The sequence below is a fragment of the Elephas maximus genome, chromosome 3 (genome assembly GCF_024166365.1).
Source record: "Elephas maximus indicus isolate mEleMax1 chromosome 3, mEleMax1 primary haplotype, whole genome shotgun sequence".
Classification (NCBI taxonomy): Eukaryota; Metazoa; Chordata; class Mammalia; order Proboscidea; family Elephantidae; genus Elephas; species Elephas maximus.
Window position 1 is genome coordinate 146713055 of NC_064821.1, and position 17696 is coordinate 146730750.

At 38.7% G+C, this 17696-nt stretch overlaps 2 protein-coding genes across 7 annotated transcripts in view; one reads left to right on the forward strand and one right to left on the reverse strand.

Moving 5' to 3' along the window:
- ALG14 (ALG14 UDP-N-acetylglucosaminyltransferase subunit) overlaps nucleotides 1-17696 on the forward strand; it is a 925968-nt gene that overhangs the window by 728142 nt on the left and 180130 nt on the right. The gene's annotated exons all lie outside the window — the stretch shown is intronic.
- The window catches only part of LOC126073260 (TLC domain-containing protein 4-like), a 122829-nt gene that overhangs the window by 59751 nt on the left and 45382 nt on the right, over nucleotides 1-17696 (reverse strand). For all 6 annotated transcript variants that reach the window (XR_007516698.1, XM_049879722.1, XM_049879723.1 and 3 more), the window contains exons 4-5: nucleotides 16202-16260; nucleotides 12319-12413 (exon numbers count right to left, since the gene is read on the reverse strand). Coding sequence is in view for 5 of the 6 variants with exons in the window: in XM_049879722.1 (XP_049735679.1) it covers nucleotides 12319-12413; nucleotides 16202-16260 (154 nt within the window). In the remaining variant the exon portion in view is untranslated. The remainder of the gene's footprint in view (nucleotides 1-12318; nucleotides 12414-16201; nucleotides 16261-17696) is intronic.

Sequence of the window (17696 nt, forward strand, 5' to 3'; positions counted from 1 at the left end):
AACTGTTAAATCACAGAAGTGCAGAATAAGCATGGAACTTTAAAGATTATTTAGTGCAAGCACCACCCAAAGTTTCTGCCCTATTATATCTATTTGATTGAAATATGTTACGGTAGAAGAGCACATTTAAAAGGCAGACCAAGACTTCTGGCCAACATGGCACCATACATAGAAGCACCACACCATCCCTCCACAGCAAAGACCCAAAAAACTAAGTAAAATAGGGGCAAATGTCATTCCTCAAGCCTGAAGTGTCAAAGGAAGAGATAAAGAACTCAGCCAAACACCGAATGGAATAAGAAACTGACAGAGGACAGAGAGCAATGAGAGACACATGCAGAAAGCCACATCAGCTAAGGCAGCATGGATCTGCCATCTTGGACTCCTGTCGGGGATCAACGGACAGGGGGCAAAGGAAAGCAGCTTCATGGAGCTCCCAGCAGGAGATACAGCACTCAGTAATCAGCAAAACACGCTTTCCCACCCCTCATCCTATCCTCGCTCCTCTCTGAGCTTCCTGGCTGGCTGAGGTGGCTCCGCCAGCTGGGAAGTGTGGCGTCTGTGCTGCTTGGATTTGCCCCACCCACACTGGAGATCAGCAGATAGGGAGTATGGGAAAGCAGCTTCACAAAGTTCCCAGCGGGAGACAGAGCACCCAGTAACTAGCGATATATGCTTTCCTAACACCTAAAATATATATATATATTTTTTATTTTAACACCTACCCTTCTTCCCCTTCCCCTTTTGGCCTCCTCTGCTTCCCATCAGCTGCAGTCGCTTGGCCAGGAGGCAACTACTTTGGCCTCAGGCCACTTGGATTCGCCCCTCCCACACTGGCTGGCCCCCATAGCTGGTGTTGTTTCTTTCCATTTCTTTGGTTTCTTCCATTTCTCTGACCACCTACCCCTCTTTTCCCTTGAAAACCTGGCTCTGTGTGACATCTTTGTTTCTTGTTGAAAGGCTGTAAAGTCCTGCTTGACTGGGGAACCACTCCCCTGAGCCACAACACCACACTGGTGGGATTCATGGGGCTTTTTTTTTTTTTTTTTGCATGCTTTGTTTTGTTTTCCTGTTCTGTTTTGTTTGTTTGTTTTCTTTTTCTTTTCACGGCTTTGGATCCCCTTCTAGCCAGGCTGCACTGCACGGCTGACAAGCCATTCCCCCAACCTGTGCAGCCATGTAGGTGGAATCCCTGGGGGCATTTCTTTTTTTTTTTTTAATTTTTTTCTTTTCTCTCTCTTTTTCCCTTTCTGTCTTTCTTCATTTCTCAGTTCTCATCTCTGTATACTTCCCTTCTTTTCCTGTCTCCTCAATACCTGCTGCTGTGTGACAAGTATACCCCTGCCAGCCAAGCTAATACTGTGCAGCCTGGGAGCCATTTTCCAGTCTTCAAGGGCCCCCAACTGGTGGGACTTCTGAGGGCTTCTCTTTTCCAAATTTTTATCTAGATTTTTTCTTTCTTTCTCTCTCTCTCTCTCTTTTTTCCTTTTTGTTTTTCTCCATTTCTCAGTTTCTCATCTCTCCACAACAATGGCAAGCTCCCTTAGAACTCTTTTTTTTTTTTTTTTATTCTTTATCTTTGGCTCCAGTTTCTCTCTCCTCTCTCCACTCTTACTGATACCGCTATTAGCTCCACACATCACATCCTCCCCCACTTTCCTGCCTATCTGCACCGTAGGCTGAAAATCACAGCTCTGAGCAGCACAGGCTTGGCCTATTGGAACCTGCCCATCACTGATTCCTGGCCTACTCTGTTGGCCCTAATACATGCCACAAACAACCCATCTCAGACCCTCCCCTTCAGCTGCACCTGCCCTGCTATACCATACCTGAGTGACTGGCCCTGCCTATTGGACAAAGAGGTGAAAAGTGTCGTGACTACAGATGAGCAAACAACAAAGAATGTACAGCCGACCTGCTCAGACATAACCAAATAAAGCAAAAAAGCAGTATATAAAAAAACCTACCATCAAGGAATGAAGAAAATAACTACTGAAAGTCCTAAAGACAACAAAAAAAAGACAGCAGACAATATCAAAACTTAAAAAAAAAAAAGGACAGGATGGATCTAGTAGGCATCCAAAATAAAACACCAGATGACTTTCCAGTAGAAGAAAAGGCACTAGAACGACCTGACATGGAATTCAAATCTCTGTATTCAGAGCAATCTAAGAATTGAGGCAAAAACCAGACAAATATGAGGAAAGAATAGACAAATTCATGAAAAATACAGAACAAAAAAATAGAAGAATTCAGGAAAATAATACAGGAAGAAAATGCAAAAATAAATTCACAACTAGAAATCATACAAAAACACCAATTAGAAATCCAGAAGATAAAAAACAAGATTTCAGAAACAGGCAGTGTCATAGAAGGACTGAGGGGCAGGTTTGAAATGACAGAAGACAAGACCAGAGAAATTAAAGACAAACACTTGGATACAACTCTGAGGAAAATTTAGAGAAAGAATGAAGAAACCCTGAGAATTATGTGGGATACGATCAAAAGCAAAAATTTGCGAATAATCAGAGTTCCAGAACAGGGAAAGAAAACAGAAAACACAGAGAGGATCACTGAAGAATTGCTGACAGAAAACTTTCCTAATATCATGAATGATGAAAAGCTGACCATCCAAGAAGCTTAACAAACACCATATAGGATAGACCCCAAAAGAAAAACACCAATGCATATCATAATCACACTTGCTAAAACCAAAGACAAAGAAAAAAATCCTGAGAGCACCTCGAGAAAACAAAAAGTCACATACAGATAAGAAACAATAAGAATAAGATCTCATTATTTGGCAGAAACCATGCTGGCAAGAAGACAATGGGATGGCATATATAAAACCTTGAAAGAAAAAAATTGCCAACCAAGAATAATATATCCTGCAAAACTTTGGTTCAAATATGATGGCAAAATTAGGACACCTCCAGATAAACAGAAATTCAGGGAATATGTAAAAACCAAACCAACCTTACAAGAATTATTAAAGGGAGAGAGGCAGAGCCAAGATGTCAGAATAGACAGACACTTCCAGCAAGTCCTCTTACAACAAAGACCCGAAAAAACAAGTGAAATGAGTATATTTATGACAAGCTAGGAGCCCTGAACATCAAAGGCAAAGTTAGAAAAAGAACAGAGGGGTGGGGGAGGAAGAGATAGTTCAGAAGCAGAGAGGAGTTTCCGGACCTGAATTGCTAGGAGCCCTCAGGCACCATTCGCAGGAGTGGCTGCAGCAGACTGGTACTAGCATTCAGCTGCAGTTTCCTCAGGGAGAACCAGCCAGCCACACAGCCTGCTCACACCTCCAGAACCAGAGAAGAATGGCGCTCTTGGCAAAAGCTAAGTACTTGTATATACTTTACTGTGCCCCTCTACTCCCAAGCTGGCTTAGGCAGGTGATTTCCACTGGACTGAGACAGACCCTGTTCAGCACCTAGAGCTATCCTCCCAGGCTTGGAGAAGGAATAAATTTGAAACTGGGAGAAAAGATAATTTGCCAGCTCCACTACCAAGGGAGCTCAGGACAGGAGCAGCTCCTGTTCAGGCATAAACGGTCTGTGGACTCTGAGTACCCTTCCCCTCTGCATGGACCTGTGTGGGCCTATTTCAGGACAATAGGACCTTGTTGGCAAACTCCAACAGTTTCAGCTGTGCGGCAGAGAGGTGGGTGTTTGATGTTTGACATTACTTTGCCTATTAAACAGGGTCCTAACCTACCCACATCAGGGGCCTAAGGACTGGTAGCTCCACTCAGGTCAACCAGCCACCTGTGATGGTCCAAGGACAACTGGCACCTCCCAGTACTTACAACTAAAAACACAGGGTGCCCATGGTCCATCTGCAGAACCCAATGACCTGTATGCTCTACGGAACAGAGACATGCTTTCCTCAGAGAACAGTGGGGATGATTCTCAGCCCCCTGCATTGTTCAGAACATGACATCCTGCTGCAACCAGATATCAGTATCTACACCAAACACCCCTGTCCCTCTAAGACTGTAGGACAGAGCCTGTAGCATATGCTTGATGATCAGCTACCTGGATAAAAAAAAAAAAAAAAAACCCTGAGCTGAATTCATACAAGAAATGTAAATGGACTCCTAGACTGATATACCTGATAACAGCTCTAGCCATCTGGGGACAGGACATTACAGCTCCAAAGGCAAAAATAATCAAGCTAGCTCACTCAAGCAACCCATATGGGCATATCAAAACAAAACAAAGCAAGAAGCTATGAAACAGTAAGCAAGCATAAAATTAACTAATACAATATTTTTAGTTAATAACTTATAGATGGCTCGGAGACAACAGTCGATATCAAGTCACATAAAAAAAACAGACTATGATCGCCTCAACAAGTTCTCAAAACAAAGAATCTAGGGATCTTCTAGATGTAAGTGCCTTCCTGGGATTACCAGAGACAGAATGCAAAAGATTAATATACAGAAGCCTTCAAGACATCAAGAAGAAAATGAGGCAATACGTACAACAACCCAAGGAACACACAGATAAAGCAGCTGAAGAAATTAAAAAGACTTTTCAGAAACATACTGAAAAATTTAATAAGCTGGTAAAATCCATAGACAGACAGCAATCAGAACCTCAGAAGATAAACAATAAAAATACAGAAGTAGACAACTCAACAGAAAGTCAAAGGAGCAGAATGGAACAAGTACAAGGCAAAATTTCTGAACTTGAGGATAAAGCACTTGGCACCAATATATTTGAAGAAAATCCAGGTAAAAGAATTTTAAAAAATGAAGAAACCTTAAGAATCATGTGGGACTCTATCAAGAGAAATAACCTACAAGTGATTGGGGTACCAGAACAGGAGGGATAACAGAAAATACAGAGAGAATTGTTGAAGATTTGTTGGCAGAAAACTTACCTGATATTGTGAAAGATGAGAAGATATCTATCCAAGATGCTCTTCAAACTCCACATAAGGTGGATCTTAAAAGAAAGTCACCAAGACATATTATAATCAAACTTGCCAAAACCAAAGATAAAGGGAGAATTTTAAGAGCAGCTAGGGATAAACGAAAAGTAACCTACAAAGCTGAGCCAATAAGAATAAGCTCAGACTACTCGGCAGAAAGCATGCAGGCAGGACAGCAATGGGATGAATTATATAAAAATTTGAAGGAAAAAAAATTGCCAGCCAAGAATCTTATATCCGGCAAAACTGTCTCTCACATATGAAGGTGAAATTAAGACATTTCCAGATAAAATCAAGTTTAGGGAATTCAGAAAAATGAAACCAAAACTACAAGAAATGCTGAAGGGAGTTCTTTGGTTAGAATATCAATAATATCAGGTATCAACCCAAGACTAGAACACTGACCAGAGCAATCAGAAGTCAACCCAGACAGGGAAATCACAAAAATAAATCAAAATAAAAAAATGCTCAAAACAGAGAAATAGTGATGTTATTACATAAAATTAGACAACAATAAAACAATAAAGAGGGACTATGTAGTCATAGATATTCCATATGGGGAGGAAGACAAGGCAATACTAAGAAATAAAATTTAGGTTTAAATTTAGAAAAATAGGGGAAAGAATAAGGTAACCACAAAGGAGATAAACTATCCTACACATCAAAATAAAATACAAGAAAAAATAGAGACTGAGCAGAAACAAAATCAAAAACAACAAATATGAGTAAAGGACAATATATAAAGATAATCTACTCAGCACATAAAATTAAATGGGAAAAAGAAACTGACAACACACAAAAAAAGACATCAAAATGATAGCACTGAATTCATACCTCTCCATAATTATACTGAATGTAAATGGACTAAATGCACCAATAAAGAGTCAGAGAGTAGCAGAATGGATTAAAAGCCACAATCTGTCTATATGCTGCCTATAAGAGACACACTTTAGACTCAGAGACACGAACTAAAACTCAAAAGATGGAAAAAAAAATATCACCTAAACAACAATCAAAAAACAGCAAGACTGGCAATATTAATTTCTGATAAAACAGACTTTAAAGTTAAATTTATCAGAAAGGATAAGGAAGGACACTATACAATGATTAAAGGGACAAGATACCAAGAAGATATAAACATATTAAATATTTATGCACCCAATGACAGGGCTGCAAGATACAAAAAACAAACTATCAGCATTGAAAAGTGAAATAGACAGCTCCACAACAATAGTAGGACACTTCAGCACACCACTTTCAGTAAAGGACAGGACATCCAGAAAGAAGCTCAATAAAGACATGGAAGATCTAAATGACACAATCAACCAACTTGACGTCATAGACATATATAGAACACTCCACCCAACAGCAGCCAAGTATATATTCTTTTCTAGTGCGCAAGGAACATTCTCTCTAGAATAGATCACATATTAGGTCATAAAGCAAGCCTTAGCAGAATCCAAAACACTGAAATATTACAAAGCATCTTCTCTGACCGTAAGGCCAAAAAGTGGAAATCAATAACAGGAAAAGCAGGGAAAAGAAATCAAACACTTGGAAACTGAACAATACCCTGCTCAAAAAAGACTGGATTATAGAAGACATTAAGGATGGAATAAAGAAATTTATAGAATCCAATGAGAATGAAAACACTTCCTATTAGAAACCTTGGGACATAGAGAAAGCAGTACTCAGAGGTCAATTTACATTAATAAATGCACACATACAAAAAGAAAAAAGGGCCAAAATCAAAGAATTATCCCTACAACTTGAAGAAACAGAAAGAGAGCAACAAAAGAAACCCTCAGGCACTGGAAGAAAACAAATAATAAAAATTAGAGCAGAACTCAATGAAATAAAAAACAGAAAAACAATTGAAAGAATTAACAAGACCATAAGTTGGTTCTTTGAAAAATCAACAAAATTGATAAACCATTGGACAAACTGACAAAAGAAAAACAGGAGAGGAAGCAAATACCCCAAATAAGAAATGTGTGATATCACAACAGACCCAACTGAAATTAAAAGAATCATATCACGTTACTACGAAAAATTGTACTCTAACAAATTTGAAAACCAAGAAGACCTGAATAAAATCCTAGAAACACACTGCCTACCTAAACTAACACAAACAGAGCTGAAACAACTAAATAGACCCATAACAAATGAAGAGATTGAAAAGGTAACCAAAACACTCCCAACAAAATAAAGCCCTGGTGTGGACCGCTTCATTGCAGAGCTCTACCAACCTTTCAGAGACTAGTTAACACCACTACTACTAAAGGTATTTCGGAGTATAGAAAAGGACGGAATACTCCCAAGCTCATTCTATGAAGCCAGGATATCCCTGATACCAAAACTACGTAAAGACCCCACAAAAAAAGAAAATTACAGACCTATATCCCTCATGAACTTAGATGCAAAACTCCTGAACAAAATTCTAGCCAACAGAATTCAACAACTTATCAAAAAAAATAATTTACCATGACCAAGTGGGATTCATACCAGGTACACAGGGATGGTTCAACATTAGAAAACAATTAATGTAATCCATCATAAAAATAAAACAAAAGACAAGAATCACATAATTTTATCAATTGATGCAGAAAACACATTTGACAAAGTTCAACACCTGTTCATAACAAAAACTCTCAGCAAAATAGGAATAGAAGGAAAATTCCTCAAGATAATAAAGGGCATTTATACAAAGCCAATAGCCAACATCATCCTAAATGGAAAGAGCCTGAAAGCATTCCCCCTGAGATCGGGAACCAGGCAAGGATGCCCTTTACCACCACTCTTATTCAGCATATGTCGAAGGACCTAGCCAGAGCAATCAGGCTAGATAAAGAAATAAAGGGCATCCAGATTGGCAAAGAAGAAGTAAAAGAATCTCTATTTGCAAATGACATGATCTTATGCACATAAAACACTAAGGAATCCTCAAGAAAACTACTGAAACTAATAGAAGAGTTCAGCAGAGTACTGGGATACAAGATAAACACACAAAAATCAGTTGGATTCCTCTACACCAACAAAAAAGACATCTAAGTGGAAATCACCAAATCAATACCACCTACAGTAGCGCCCAAGAAGATAAAATACTTAGGAGTAAATCTTACCAGAGATGTAAAAGACTTATACAAAGAAAACTACAAAACACTTTTGCAAGAAACCAAAAGGGACCTACATAAGTGGAAAAATGTACCTTGCTCATGGATAGGAAGACTTAACATTATCAATATGTCTATTCTACCAAAAGTGATCTATACATTTAATGCAATCCTGATCCAAATTCCAATGACATATTTTAATGAGATGGAGAAACCACCAACTTCATATGGAAGGGGAAAAGGCCCCGGGTAAGTAAAGCATTACTGAAAAAGAAGAACAAAGTGGGAGGCCTGACTCTACCTGATTTTAGAACCTATTATACCGGCACAGTAGTCAGAACAGCCTGGTTCTGGTACAACAACAGATACATAGACCAACGGAACAGAATTGAGAATCCAGACATAAATCCATCCACATATGAGGAGTTGATATTTGAAAAAGGCCCCCAAAACACTTATGTGGGGGGAAAGACAGTCTTTTTAACAAATGATGCTGGTGTAACTGGATATCCATCTGCAAAAAGATGAAACAAGACCCGTACCTCACACCATGCACAAAAACAAGCTCAAAATGGATCAAAGACCTAAATATAAAATCTAAAATGATAAAGATCACGGAAGAAAAAATAAGGACAATGTTAGGAGCCCTATTACATGGCATAAAGAGTATACAAAACATTTTAACAATGTGGAAGAGAAACTAGATAACGGGGAGCTCGTAATAATCAAACACATCCAAAGACTTCACCAAAAGAGTCAAAAGATTACCTACAGGCTGGGAAAAAGTTTTTAGCTATGACATTTCTGATCAGCTCCTGATCTCTAAAATCTACATAATACTGCAAAAACTCAACTACAAAAAGACAAATAACCCAATGAAAAAATGGGCAAAAGATATGAACAGACACTTCACTAAAGAAGACATTCAGGTAGCTAACAGACACATGAGGAAATGCTCTCGATCATTAGCCATTAAAGAAATGCAAATCAAAACTACAATGAGATTCCATCTCACTCCAACGAGGCTGGCATTAATCCAAAAAACACAAAATAATAAATGTTGGAGAGGCTGTGGAGAGATTGAACACTTACGCACTGCTGGTGGGAATGTAAAATGGTACAATAAATTGATTTGGCACTTTCTTAAAAAGCTAGAAATAGAACTATCATATGATCCAGCAATCCCACTCCTTGGAATATATCCTAGAGAAATAAGAGCCTTTACGTGAACAGATATATGCACAACCATGTTTACTGCAGCACTGTTTACAATAGCAAAAAAATGGAAGCAACCAAGGTGCACATCAACAGATGAATGGATAAATAAATTATGCCATATTCACACAATGGAATATTATGCATTGATAAAGAAGGGTGATGAATCTGGGAAACATGGAGGAATCTGGAAAGCATTATCCTGAGTGAAATTAGTCAATTGCAAAAGGACAAATGTATAAAACCACTATCATAAGAACTCAAGAAGTAGTTTAAACAGAGAAGAAAATATTTTTTGATGGTTACGAGAGGGGCGAGGGAGGGAGGTTGGGAGAGGGATATTCACTAATCCGACAGTAAAGAACTACTTTGGGTGACGGGAAAGAGGATACACAATACAGGCAAGGCCAGCACAACTGGACTCAACCAAAAGCAAAGAAGTTTCCTGAATAAACTGAATGCTTCAAAGGCCTGCGTAGCAGGGGTGGAGGTTTGGGGACCATGGTTTCAGGGGACATCTAAGTCAATTGACATAATAAAATCTATTAAGAAAGCATTCTGCATCCCACTTTGGAGAGCAGCGTCTGGGGTCTTAAATGCTAGCAAGGGGCCATCTAAGATGCAGATCCCGAATTCTCATAAAAAGAGCGGATTTAATGGTCTGACAGACTACAAGAACCCTGGTGTTCATGGCCCCCAGACCTTATGTTGGCCCAGGTCAGGATCCATTCCCAAAGCCAACTCTTCACACAGAGATTGGACTGGACAATGATTTGGAGAGGGATGCTGGTGAGGAATGAACTTCTTGGATCAGTTGGACACTTGAGACTATGTTGGCATCTCCTGCCTGGAGGGAAGATGATAGGGTAGAGGGGGTTAGAAGCTGGTGAAATGGACATGAAAAGAGAGAGTGGAGGGAGGGAGTGGGCTGGCTCATTAGAGGGAGAGCAATTGATAGTATGTAGCAAGTGGTAGGAAACCCTGGTGGTGTAGTGGTTAAATGCTATGGCTACTAACCAAGAGGTCAGCAGTTCAAATCCGCCAGGCACTCCTTGGAAACTCCAAGGTGCAGTTCTACTCTGTCCTATAGGGTCACTATGAGTCAGGATCGACTCGATAGCAGTGGGTTTGGTTTTTTTGGTTTTAGCAAGGTGTATTTAAGTTTTTGTGTGAGAGACTGACTTGATTTGTAAACTTTGACTTAAAGCACACACAAAAAAAGAAGCAACAACAATCTTTTAAAAAGAAATCGTTCTTGATTTCCTTTACATATAAATTTTAGTACCTAAGGGAATAGTTACTTTCTTTTTTTAAAAAATCCAGCATGTATTTTATTGGTTTAAAAAAAATTATAAAAGTCCCACATAATTAAACACTCAACTTGCCAATCTATGCACAGCCATTTACTAAGCCTGTGGTTTCAGTGGCCAGTGGAGAACAGCAATTCACAATACTCAGATTTAAAAATGTGTATAAGTAATCTGTTACCTTTCGCCAGCTTATATACTTCTAATATGATTATGTGTGGCGCGTGTTCAGGAGTATATTTCTACATTACAGCCTGATACTGAACTCACCTGTGTACCCACACCCATTCATTCCACAGTTAACCTGTTTTGTTAGTCAGTTTGCACCCTTTTTTCAGAAAAAGTACTTAAGAAACAAAGTGCCTACATGCCAAATATCTAAGACCTGTAAAAGGAAGAAATCTTTTGATGCATCTTAAAATGGTAATATATTAATGGTTATAACATTTAAGAAAGTAGTAAAAATCTTCAATTTGCCACAAGGATCAGAAAATATTTTATCAGGGTTCCTGAAAGGATGTTTTCTATTGTCATCATTAGAATTTCACACTAAAAAAAGATATTTTTTAACTATCTATTTTCTACTAAAATTTGAAAAAAGAAAATGAAGGAATGAAGAGTAGGAAATGCTAGTACAAATAGCCTATTTCTTCAGAAAAACAAAGTGATTACGGATATCTTCTGGGGTACAGAACCATTTATTTTTGTACATTAAAACATGTTCACTTTTTAAATCATTTGTTCTATTTAAATTTGTGACTTCAAATGGGTGATGTGGAGAGATGCTTTGATATACCTGATTTTTGCAGAAATAATGCCAAATTGGCTTCTTAGTCACTAAGCTGTCATTGTGGGAGTGAACATAAAGAAAAATAGAAGAATATTAATACAGATTTGTATGAAGTTTTTTTAAATCCTCAAAAATCACAAATATCCAGTAATGTAAAGATTTTAGTAATATCAAACAAATGGGAAAAAAAGAAGCCAGAATCACATTTAAGTTTTAAAACATGGACTTTTATGCCATGTCTGTTACATAAAATTTATAAATTCTAGTTTAAATACATGTATTACTTCTAAATATATATTTTCAGATTGGTGGTATATCTGGATTGAAAGTAATTGATTATTGAGAAACCAAACAAACATGCAAGGGATATAAAATTGCTAATTTACAAATGTGTATGCAGAAAAATAGTTTTAGTTTTTGATGCAGAAAAATAATTTTAGATACAAAAGTTAATATGCTTTACTGCCTGAGATTTACTGAGAGAATCCTCTTTAAGCTCAGTCCTGGAATTCTGATGAAGTCTCTGAGCAAGACACCCCCCATTGCTGCAAACTACTTACCTTATGAACTTCTAATTAAGCAGAAAAGAAATAATTTAACTGCTTATACAATAATCTATACCTTCCCCTGGCTACTAAATCATAAATGCATCTAGAAAGTCAGACAAATGTCTATGTCTACATAATCCTAAAAGTTTTAAGTAAAAATTCAAAATATTGGGGTCATTTGTCTCTCTCAGAATTTATAAATCCAGTCCCAGCAATAAAAATAAACATGTTACATTACTATTTTGTTTAATAAACAAGATAACATACCACAAAAGTGATCCCTGAATGCGTTTAGAGTTGGTCTTTATAAGTTAAGAAATGTATGTTTAGACTTAGGTTCCCCCTGAAGTCACTCTACCCAATCTTGTCTGCTCGTTAGGCTATTGCAAAACGGCACTTACCAATACAAGGATATATATATATATCACTGTGCAACGGCGAATTAAAACCTCAATCCCACCAATTGCTCTCCAATAGAAAAAGAGAAGCAAAAAACCTGTAAGAAGGAAAAATTAGTAAGATGTTACACAGGAAGGAAGCTGCATTGTTATGCAAATATATTTACCTCTTTCCTCTGGCACCTCATCACTGTCTACTCTGAGCCCACAGCAATTTGTTCACACCTCATCTAGGCCAACAACCCACTTTTCTGTAAAGTATCTGCTTTGATAGAACTGTCTCACCCACTATGGGGCTGGGGGGCATTGGTGGTGCAGGGGTAGAATTCTCGCTTTTCATTCGGGAGACCCAGGTTCAATGACCAGCCAATGCACCTCACCTCAGCCACCACCAGTCTGTTAGTGGACGCTTGTGTGTTGCTATGATGCTAAACAGGTTTCAGCAGAGCTTCCAGACTAAGACACACTAGGAAGAAAGTCCTGGCAATGTAATTCTGAAAAGGCAGCCAATGAAAACCCTATAGATCACAATGATGCCATCCTATTGTATATGGAGTTGACAGCACATATCTAACAACAATAACACCCACTATACTGTGGTTCCTTCAGGATGACAGCCATGTTGTAGGCATCTTTACACTCGCAGAATCTAGCACCAAACCAAAAACTCATTGCCATCAAGTCAATTCCAACTCATAGTGACCCAGTATGTTACAGAGTAGAACCAAACTCCAAAGGATTTTCTTGGGTGTAATTTCTGAAGAGGGAGATAAGCAGGATTTTCTTCTGCAATGCCGCTGTGTGGGTTCAAACCATTCAACCTTTCAGGTAGTAGTCAAGCAAAAACCATCTGTGATACCCAGGGCCCCACAGTGCCTGGCATATAGGCATATAACATAATATTTGTTGAATGAATAAATGGATAACTTGTTTCCAGTGTCAAATAAAATGAAAATATTATCAAATAATAATTTTTTAAAAGCTTATTGATTTTCCTCATTACATTAATTTGGACAGAGATAAGATGTTGGCAGAAAAGGTGGAAAGCAACCAACTGATTTATAACACAAACTCAATACAAAATACAGAAAATGAACAAAGCACGAATTAAATATTAATTGAAAATGGCAAAACCACCATGAGGTCATGATATCAGCTTTTCCTTAAAAGCTCCTGAATCGAAATACCATGATTTAGGAAATATAAAGAAACAGAAAAGTCTCAAAATGTCAGTGTATCAGGTAGCTAACAGATACATGAGGAAATGCTCACGATCATTAGCCATTAGAGAAATGCCAATCAAAACCACAATGAGATTCCATATCACTCCAACGAGGCTGGCATTAATCAAAAAAAACAGAAAATAATACATATTGGAGAGGTTGTGGAGAGACTGGAACACTTATACACTGCTGGTGGGAATGTAAAATGGTACAACCACTTTGGAAATTAATTTGGTACTTCCTTAAAAAGCTAGAAATAAAACTACCATACAATCCAGCAATCCCACTCCTTGGAATATATCCTAGAGAAATAAGAGCCTTTACACAGACAGATACATGCATACCCATGTTCACTGCAGCACTGTTTACAATAGCAAAAAGATGGAGGCAACCAAAGTGCCCATCAATGGATGAATGCATAAATAAATTATGATCTATTCACATAATGGAATACTACACATCAATAAAGAACAATGAGGAACCCATGAAACATTTCATAACATAGAGGAATCTGGAAGGCATTACACTGAGTGAAATTAGTCAACTGCAAAAGGACAAATATTATATGAGAGCACTATTATAAGAACTCAAGAAACAGTTTAAACAGAGAAGAAAATATTCTTGGATGGTTATGAGTGGGAGGGAGGGAAGGAGAGGGGTATTCACTAATTAGCAGACAAGAACTACTTTAGGTGAAGGAAGGAAAGACAACACACAATATAGGAGAGGTCAGCACAACTGGACTAAACCAAAAGCAAAGAAGTTTCCTGAATAAACCAAACTCTTCGAAGACCAGAGTAGCAGGGTGAAAGTCTGGGGACCATGGTTTCAGGGGACATCTAGGTCAATTGGCATAATAAAATCTATGAAGAAAACATTCTGCATCCCACTTTGGAGAGTAGCATCTGGGGTCTTAAACACTAGCAAGGGGCCATCTAAGATGCATCAATTGGTCTTAACCCACCTGGACCAAAGGAGAATGAAGAACACCAAAGATACAAGGTAACTATGAGCCTATGAGACAGAAAGGGCCACATAAACCAGAGACTACATCAGCCTGAGACCAGAAGAACTAGATGGTGCCTGGCTACAACCGATGACTGCCCTGACTGGGAACACAGCAGAGAATCCCTGAAGGAGCAGGAGAGCAGTAGGATGCAGACCCCAAATTCTCATAAAAAGACCAGGCTTAATGTACTCACTGAGACTAGAAGGACCTAGGAGGTCATGTAGCCGAGACCTTCTGTTAGCCCAAGACAGGAACCATTCCCAAAGCCAGCTCTTCAGACAGGGATTGGACTGGACCGTAAGATAGTAAATGATACTGGTGAGGAGTGAGCTTCTTGGATCAAGTAGACATATGAGACTATGTGGGCAGCTTCCGTCTGGAGGGGTGATGAGAAGGCAGAGGGGGACAGAAGCTGGCTGAATGGACACGGAAATATAGGGTGGAGAGAAGGAGTGTGCTGTCTCAGGCAGAGAGCAACCAGGAGTATATAGCAAGGTGTATATAAATTTTTGTATGAGAGACTGACTTGATTTGTAAACTTTCACTTAAAGCACAATAAAAATTAAAAAAAAAAAAGTCAATGTAACTTTTAATTTTTTTCTTTTTAAGCAACTGGTTAAAATGATATTTAGACATGGAAACAAATAGCTAACATGGATGGACACCATGGGGAGGATTCAGGTTTTGTGAGGTCCAAAGCTTATATAAAGTGGGACCTTCTCTTATAAAAATAAAAATTACAAATAAAAAATTAGATAAAAATACTTACAAAGAGAAAACATATCATCAAATTACTAATGTTAAAGAGAAAACAAATACCACAAATGTGAAATATCAAGAAAAGTAATAGAAAAGCCCTGGTGGTACAGTGGTTAAGAGCTTGGCTGCTAACCAAAATACCGGCAGTTCAAATCCACCATATGCTCCTTGGAAACCTTATGGGGCAGTTCTACTTTGTCCTATGGGGCCACTATGAGTCAGAATTGACTCCATGGCAACGTTGTTTGTTTGTTTGTTTTAATTAACTGTCTGATATACCTCTCTAAGTACATTTTCCCTACATATATTGCTGCCCACTCTTTGGTCATCAATCTATATGATGACTGGATAATGTTTTTTGTAGAGAGAATAAAAAGAAGTCACTTTCCACTCAGCTTTTAAAAATAGGAAGAAAGCTGCGTTGTTATGCAAATGTATTTAGCTCTTTCCTCTGGCAAATTATCACTTCTTTCAGCTTCATAATCATTTCTTTCACAGCTTCAGAGCTCTTGTTTGTAAATTTTTTGGATTATCTTTTCTGAGAAAACCTGTATAACATTGCTTTCATCCAAGATTTCCTGGGCAGTAACTACTTTTGGAATTGAAACCATTCGTTAACCACTGTGTGTGGTGTGTTATGAATTTTCTGTTATCCTGGACAAACACAGCATCTTGTGTCAAACCAGAAAATCTTCTTCCAATGTGTTCACGTGATTCACTCTTCTTTTAACTGGATTATTAAATAATTATTATTTTTAAATAATCCAATAATTTATAAATTATTTCTATTTAAAATTTATCTCTTCCTCTTAATGATTCACTGCATTTTGGTATGATCTAATTCTTTTGGTTACAATTTTAAAAAGAAGTAGACAGGAAACCACATATCACATACCAGAAATGACGTAGCCCAGATCAATAGCAATATTCACATTCACAAGCCATGGGTCATCCCTGTAAATATTAAAAAAAAAAACTTGTCTAGCACATGGGTTATGAATGATGCCTACTTTTTTTTTTCTTTTGAGATTTAAATATAATGAAAACACTTTCTGTAGTTTCTCAAATGTTAAGTTGCCATTTTCAAATATAAATCATACGCGAAGACAACATGGCTCTATTGAGAGAAGGGTTTTGCCATCCTTCTGCAGCAAAGAGTGGAAAAACTGAGTAAAACAGACACAAACATCAGTCCTGGAACCCTAAGTACCAAATGAAGGAATAAAGAACTCAATCAAGCACTGAATGAAATAAGAAACTACCACAGAACAGAGAGCTACGGAGTGGAGGTCCCGTACCAGTTAATGCGGCTGGATTCGCCATCTTGGGCTTCAGCCACCAAAAGACTCAAACCGGCAGTACAGGAAGTTGACTCCACGGAGCTCGCAACAGGAGACACAGCACTTGGTAACCATGCATATGTGTTTTCTCACTCCATACCCTTTTCCCTGTATGAGACCTCCTCCGATTGCCACCAGGGTTAGGTGCTTCAGCTGGAGAGATACCAGCTCACTGCCACCTGGATTCGCCATCTTGGGCTACAGCCGCCAAAGAACTCAGACAGGGAGTAAGGGAAGGCAGGTCCACGGAGCTCCCAGCAGGAGACAGAGCACCCAATAACCAGGGATACATGCTTTCCCACCCCAACCCTACTTCTGTCTATGTGGTCCCTGATGCTTGCCAAAAAGCCCCAGTTGCTCAGCTGGAGAGACTCTAGCTCACTGCCATGGGGGGTCCGCCACACCCCCACTGGCCGGCACCTGTAGCCCCATTTTTTTTGTTTGTTTTAGTTTATATTTTTTGTTTGTTTTCTGGGTTGTTTTCCTTTTTTTTTTCTTTTTTTGCTTTTCTAACCCCACATGCCATCCCCTCCCCTTCATGACAGGCTGTGCTTTTTTTGGTTTGCCTGCCTGCCTGCCTGCCCGCCCGCCTGCCTGCCTGCCTGCCTTTTTCTTTCTTTTTTTCTTGCTTTTCTCTTTCTCTCCCTTTCTTCCTTCTCTTTCTCCAGCTCAGCTAGCCCCATGTGCCATCCCCTACCCTCCTTGATAAAACCAAAACAAACAAACCCATTATCATCCAGTCAATTGTGACTCATAGTAACCCTATATGGGACAGTGTAGAACTACCCCATAGGGTTTCTAAAAAGCAGCTGGTGGATTTGAACTGCCAGCCTTTTGTTTCCATCCAAGCTCTTAACCACTGCGCCACCAATAACAGCCTGTGATTTTTTTTGGTTTGCTTTGTTAGTTTTGTGTGTGTGTGGTTTGTTCTCTTATTCTTTGTTTTTTGATTTTGTGTGTCTGTGTCTCTGGCTTTTTTGGTTGCACTCCTCTCTCTCTGATCCAGCTAGCCACGTGTGCCATCCCCCACCCTACTTGATGGGCTTTGAT